At 36.8% G+C, this 6,338-nt stretch overlaps 1 protein-coding gene across 3 annotated transcripts; it reads right to left on the reverse strand.

Moving 5' to 3' along the window:
• Window positions 1-61: 61 nt before the first annotated feature.
• On the reverse strand, window positions 62-6,338 carry LOC110629006 (phosphatidylinositol/phosphatidylcholine transfer protein SFH9). 3 transcript variants are annotated; one of them, XM_021775840.2, is made up of 16 exons: window positions 6,000-6,337; window positions 5,689-5,734; window positions 5,301-5,601; window positions 4,625-4,724; window positions 4,098-4,364; window positions 3,924-4,001; window positions 3,729-3,830; window positions 3,596-3,645; window positions 3,389-3,488; window positions 3,149-3,238; window positions 2,944-3,066; window positions 2,721-2,796; window positions 1,517-1,911; window positions 1,314-1,388; window positions 491-666; window positions 62-401 (listed from the first exon to the last, which is right to left on the reverse strand). In XM_021775840.2, exons 2-15 carry the CDS (start codon window positions 5,693-5,695, stop codon window positions 613-615), a joined length of 1,818 nt encoding a protein of 605 aa, XP_021631532.1. In that variant the 5' UTR covers window positions 5,696-5,734; window positions 6,000-6,337; the 3' UTR covers window positions 62-401; window positions 491-612. The 3 variants fall into 3 exon arrangements, with proteins under 3 accessions (XP_021631532.1, XP_021631533.1, XP_021631531.1); XM_021775841.2 differs by having other exon boundaries at window positions 1,329-1,388; window positions 5,301-5,734; window positions 6,000-6,338; XM_021775839.2 differs by having other exon boundaries at window positions 5,301-5,734.

A 6,338-nucleotide genomic window follows, 5' to 3' on the forward strand; every position in this document is an offset into this window, starting at 1 on the left:
CATTTAATTTTAGTGAAATTTTTATTCTAAACGATGGATATAACATTTTAGATGCGGGACAGAAGGATAAAAAGGAAGGCCTATGCCTATTTGCTAGATCCCAACCCTTTCCACAATTGAAATACAGATTAAAAATAAAATTACGACCATCATTAGATGACACGTACACTTATGGATGTCCACGCCATTGCACAAAATAATGATGAAACAATGGAGTTGCATTAAAATTGACCAGTGCAAAAATTTTTGTAGTAAAGCTCTTTTCTGAAATGAGATACTGTTTCTGAATATCATGAAGAATATGGTACGGCTATCGTATCACTTCCACACTTATCTGAAATATCTTGAAATCCATGGCCACACGCAGAGGGAGGCATTCTTTAACTTTGCAGGCTAAGAACCTGAGAGGAAAAATAAGAATATGTAAGATGTTGCTTCTCAAGAGTACAAACGGTTGACTGAATGATCCAGCATCAAATGGAATTGATACCTAGAATGGCTAATCCCTTTGAATTTGCTGAGCACATCATGTGGTAAAGACTTAATTCTGGAGAATCACAAAGCGTTGCGCAATAACAACATCAACAAACTTGTGTTTCAAAGAAATGCATCTCATCTTTCAGGAGGAAAAGTTATGAATTTTCTTCTCCAACAGGAGTTCACTCCCTGCAATTGGCAATGTCCTGAATAATCAGCAATTACATATTATCTTGTATAACCAGTCAAATAATAAATGTATTCCATGTGACAGTATATATCAGAAACTTGCACAGGCATAAGTTGCAAGAATTACATGTGGGCCATTATTAAACTAAAACAATTTTAAATCTAGTATGCCAACAATCTAGGGAACCGCACCAGTGAGACAAAATTCTGGAAACCTGTGTAGCATTATGAGGCTAGACCAGTGCATATACGTTCCTAGGTCTTTTTACTTCGAATAATTCCCTTACGTCTGTCAAAGGAGATTTCCTTCTATTACATTTAACTTAGATTCTCTAATTTCAGAAAATCGGTGGCCATCACTCTAATTCTCCAACAACACTTGATACATACGTTTCCAACTTTATTTTTCCTTTTAATTTTCGGGAGTTGCAGCCAAAATTATGATGATTCACATATAACTTTGCTATAAATATGTTAAGGCTTTAGTAGCTGTAGCACATGCCTACTTTTTCCCCGTTATTCATGCTCAGCAGCAGACCACCCTAAACCTGAAATTTAAATCCCCTGCTACATCTAACAACATTTGTAAAGAATGCTAAATTCCAGCTTATGTTGAATGAAAAGCCACCTGCATTTTAGAAACTTACAGCTAAGGCGCTCACTTTAAGATTTTCCAGCGACTCAGCAAGCTCTATCTGTTTTGATGCAGTTGCAAGCAGAGCCTGCAAAATAAAAGTTCCGCTATGACATCCAGTAATTAACAATCTAGACAGAAGTAATGACTTCTAAGAGATATAAACTTCAGAATGATCCCATGCTTGGGGGAGAGTAAGGATATCAGATGTCTTACTTTCTTAGTCTTCTGTAGATCATGCTCTATAGATCTAATCCTACTCAATGATTCAAGAAGCATGTCCTCTTTCTCAGGAGGAATTTTGGTAGGTTTATTGACCAGCTCATCTACCATTGTTTCTAAATTTTTCAGCCTCTGCCAGCATGGATGGAGCGAGTCCTCTTTTATATCCTGTGAAATATGTTGCTCTTGAGAAATTGAATCTTCTACTGGTGGATTTTGTTGGTTAGGTAATTGTCTGTCTGCATGTCGGGATGCAAAAATTCTCCCCACTGCTGGCAGGAGAAGATATATCCATGCTAACAATTTGAGCATGAAGTGAATAAAACTTGTTATATGGGGAATGAACTTCTTCTGCACCATTGTTGTGCCGACATTATTTGTTGAATCATCTGTCAGAAGATCAGATTGTGAATATCTAAATGCTTGCTTGCAGAAGAAATATGTAAAATTTGAAAACCAATAATTACCTTTTTCATTGAGAGAGAAAAAGATAATGAAACCCTTCGATTAGTTATGATAACAAGCAATGATGGAAAACAACTTCAAAAATGTAATCCAAATATAACAAATGCCTGTCACAGCTCAATCTATCTCAAAATAAAACCAGGCATCTCTTACAAAACTGATTCAAATTGTCTGGACTCATTGTTCTATGTCACGTAAAAGAGATACGACAGTTAGAAGCAGCATCACTACTGTCAATTTGATTTAAGTTTACAGTGTGATTTAGCTATTTAGTCATTTCTGAGCCCCATGCTACTTCTAGATGCCATCAAAACTTATCGTCTAACTGGGGTCAAGAATGCATAGAAAGCAAACCAGAACTCAGTTCAATTTTTCTCTACTAGTGGAGGAAATTTCTAATGATAAAACCAACTGAAAACTTGGATAAGCTCAGAAAGTGAGATGTTCAGGTGCAACCAAGCACAAAGTATGCAAAGAAAAGAACTATAATTTTAGATGTTCATCTAAAATGCAACATGCTGCCCTGCATATGGTCAAGCCTAAGTATAACCACTATTATTCATCTCCGTTAACCAGGTTTGAGCCTGGACAACCAACAAGAATGCTGCAAATCAGGTCTGAGGCTGGACAACCAACAAGAATATGCAAGAGCTTATCACAATTACATAATTTAGTTTGGACCAACAAATTTTGAGGTAGGTTTAATTAAAAAGGACATTGTAGGTTCACCTACTTGTTGAACTAGAATCTTCAACTCTTGCTGGACTATCAACCAGGCTGCAGATAGAAGCATGATCAACCATCCTTCCCTATAATAATATAAAAGAACAGTAAGTGTTACAGTGCTCAAGAGTGAACTGAAAAATGGTTTATGCTTAATATACCAACACATCTAAAGGTGCAGCATATCCATCATTTAACTGCAAATAAAAGAATTGAGAAACCCATAAACTTACTTCCTCAGAAAGTGGCATTTCTTGAATGAAGCCTGATGTATTTGGCATTTCTTGAATGAAGCCTGATGTATTTGGCCTTACATCTAAGCCTAAATTAGCAGAATATATTTCACTTCTGGAAACCTGCATAAAGAAGCATCACACACCTCTATATATGCTGAGGATCATAGATGATGATTCATTGAATAATTATTCCGCAACTCACCCTAGAGGGAAATGACTTAATTTCTAAATCATCTTCATCAGAGAAACTCTTCATTTTCCTCAAGTATATTGCTTCTCCAGCATGTACCAGCTGCAAGTAAAGTGAATTTCTTGAGTTCCCAGTCATGCCAACATGCAGAATATTATAGCAAAATTTGTAAGTTTGGATTTTCAAACATTAATATTTACTAAGGATCAGTGCTGGCAACTGAATAGGTTTCAACACTGACAAGGATCATACTTTCATTATTTCTGGATCATTCCAGGGGCCCTTGTCAGATCTAAGACAACCGCCTTCATTGGGGCATGAACAAGATCCACCAAGGAATTCTGGCAATTGGCTACCTTCCAAGAAAATGTTAAAATAAGTTTGTAGCATGAGTTACAAAACATTCCAGATGTAATTAAACATTTGGTATCGTGCTAATAGAGAAAGAAAAATGCCAACCTTGAGTCTATAACTTCTAATAACTTATTTTGGAATTTATTGCCTAAAACCTGTGGCACCAGATCAGAATGAGTTAATATTAGTTCAGAACATTTTGCATAGACAAAGAAGATAAATACCAAAAGCCTCGTACATTTATCTTTGCTGTAGTCCTTGGGTCAAGAAAGCCCTTTGCTGTGTTCCATAGCAGTTTGAATCCACTACCAGCATTTACAATGAACATCTGATGTAATGTCTGTTAAGAGGGGCAAATACAGAGTAAACACCATATGCATACACCAGGCACTCTGGCATTCTTTCTATATATTTACATTTTAATAAAAACCACCTCAGGATAGTTGTCACCATCAATTTTCTGCATACGCATAACAAGATCATGTGCGACCTTTCCAAAACTCATCCAATTCTGCATAACCAGTAAAAAGTCAAGGAACAACAGCTTACTGAGATCAATTTAATACATGGAACTGCAGTAAAATACTATTGCAGGCTCTCAAATTACCAGGCCATGCACATCCAATATTGTTATTGTAGAATCTATGTGCCTCTTGGCTGCAATAGAACATGCAGGAAATTTCTCAGCAAAAGTCTTCTCAAACCCCTGAATATGATATTTTAAAAACCGATCCACTGTGGTGACACCCATTAGCTTGCTAGGTTCAATTTTTCCAAGTCTTTCTATATAAACAGGCCGACCCTCTTTGTCTACACCATGAAAACCATGAGGATAATATTGCTGAACTTCTTCATATTCATCATATATAAAATCCTATGCAAGCAACAGCATGCCACACCATCAGTTACAAAATGAAAATTAGTAAAACAAAAGGAATGGTAGTATAAAACTTTCAGCAGCAACTACCATTAAATTTAATTCAACAAAGAATTCAAGCACCTTATACCTAATGTATTCTTCATTTCAGCTAAAACTTGGTTTCATGTATCAGTTAATTTTCTGAACATTTAGTTATTTCTATACAGATCATCGACATCAAAAGTAAGAAAATCATACTAAGATAATACTTTTACCTGTATGATAGAATCGATTCTCTGCTCTTTCCTCCACTTGAGCATTTCTGACCACATCAAGAGAGTTTTATCAAGATCAAACTTTCGAGCCTTTAGAAACCTGCAATAAGGAAAATTCAGTCCTCTGCATTTTAGTAGAAGTTAGAACTATAATTTTTAAATATGAAAAGTCCAGAGAGAAATAGCTATAACAGAATTGTCCTATCGATTGGAAATTGCTTGAAAAAAAATAAAAGCTTCTTGATTAACGGCAGCACAAAAAGAAAGACAGCTAATTCTTGGAATTTTGGCACTACATGCCAAAGCAGACAGTCAAACAGCATCCAAACTTGTAAATGCTCTGCATTATATTACAACTTCAGTGAATACAAGCACTACGGCACAATTAATTAATTAATTACTTGTTAATGTCCAACACAAATACTTGCTAGTCCTGCACTTGTACCATCATTTAATAAAAATAAATAACTAATCACGCAAAGTATAGTCTTCAGTTCCGAATTGATCACTTTAAGACGTCAGCACGTTGACATTCGGACACCGATAGAATACTATCCATTAGACAATGTTGCTTCCAGTAAACAGTGATGCGATTTATCAGAAATCATCAAAATTTGCATATCAAAAGACATTAGCTATTAGCTAAGTAAGGCTGTCACAGAAACAGTTGAATTACCTCAATAAAGTGTGGTAATCGTCAAGGCGAGACGGAAGCAGGTCTTTTGCAATCAATGCCTGGCGAAACGCGTTCACGGCCGCTTCCTCCTCCGCGTCTCGGACATCATTAATCGAAATCGCCGCGTATCGGCAATCAGCTACCCGCTTCCCGCGCTTCCGGAGACTGTGAGTGAGCCTCGTAGATGCACTCACTGCCTTTTTCTTCAGAGATCTGCTCCTAGTTCTTCGTTTCTCTTCCTCAAAAGTCTCCACATCCACACCTTCAGCCCTTTCATTCTCCTGAACTGAAATCGTCTCGCCTACAATCATATCAAACTCTTTTCACCGACTCGCAAATCACATTTCGCTTAGCTCATGCTTCACATAGCCAACGCATGAACTTTTACCTGGCATTCTCGTTTACGTCCAATATAGCCGCAATTCAGCTCAAATCTGTATCAAACAAAGGTACAAATTAAATTTCAGAAATATATAAAACAGTAAAGCCATAAATACCAAACAGATCTCGCGGAGCGGATCTACAAAATTCTCCATTAAAACCAAGTGCTCCAAAATACGACGAACAATATAAGAGAAATGAATTGGCATACAAAATCAGATCCAGCAACAGAAGAACATATACAACTGGGGGAAACAAAGACCAAAAACAGCATTCTTCCATGACGTTATTAACAACTTCTTCAATCGAATTAAATACCTTTCCAGAGCAAAATTCGCATTCACGACGATTTAGGATTCAGAATTCCTCCTTCTATACACACATATATAGAAAATGCATTTTCTCCTCCTCTCTCTCTCTCTCTCTCTCTCTCTCTCTCTGAAATGAAATTGCTTTGAGTTTACGGAGGTTTTTTTTTTTTTGCCCTATTAGATGCTGTATGCTTTTTCTCTGTCTAGGTGCCTCTGATGAAGTTAAACTCTTTTGTTTGTTTCTCTCTCTAGGATGGAATATAGAATATTTGTAACTAACAAGATACGATGCGGGAGCTCAGGTAGGCAGCTGCAGTGGTTGCTTTCAGGCAGCGGGAACGAGAGG

This window comes from Manihot esculenta, chromosome 13 (genome assembly GCF_001659605.2).
Source record: "Manihot esculenta cultivar AM560-2 chromosome 13, M.esculenta_v8, whole genome shotgun sequence".
Classification (NCBI taxonomy): domain Eukaryota; kingdom Viridiplantae; phylum Streptophyta; class Magnoliopsida; order Malpighiales; family Euphorbiaceae; genus Manihot; species Manihot esculenta.

Bases quoted from the DNA above. Each gene is read 5' to 3' on its own strand.
- LOC110629006 (XM_021775839.2), bottom strand. From the start codon at position 5,611: ATGATTGTAGGCGAGACGATTTCAGTTCAGGAGAATGAAAGGGCTGAA. The intron at 3,067-3,148 runs GTGAGTTGCGGA...TTCTTTATGCAG, and splicing joins TTAAGTCATTTCCCTCTAGG to GTTTCCAGAAGTGAAATATA. The intron at 1,389-1,516 runs GTAAGACATCTG...TTTATTTTGCAG, and splicing joins ATCTACAGAAGACTAAGAAA to GCTCTGCTTGCAACTGCATC.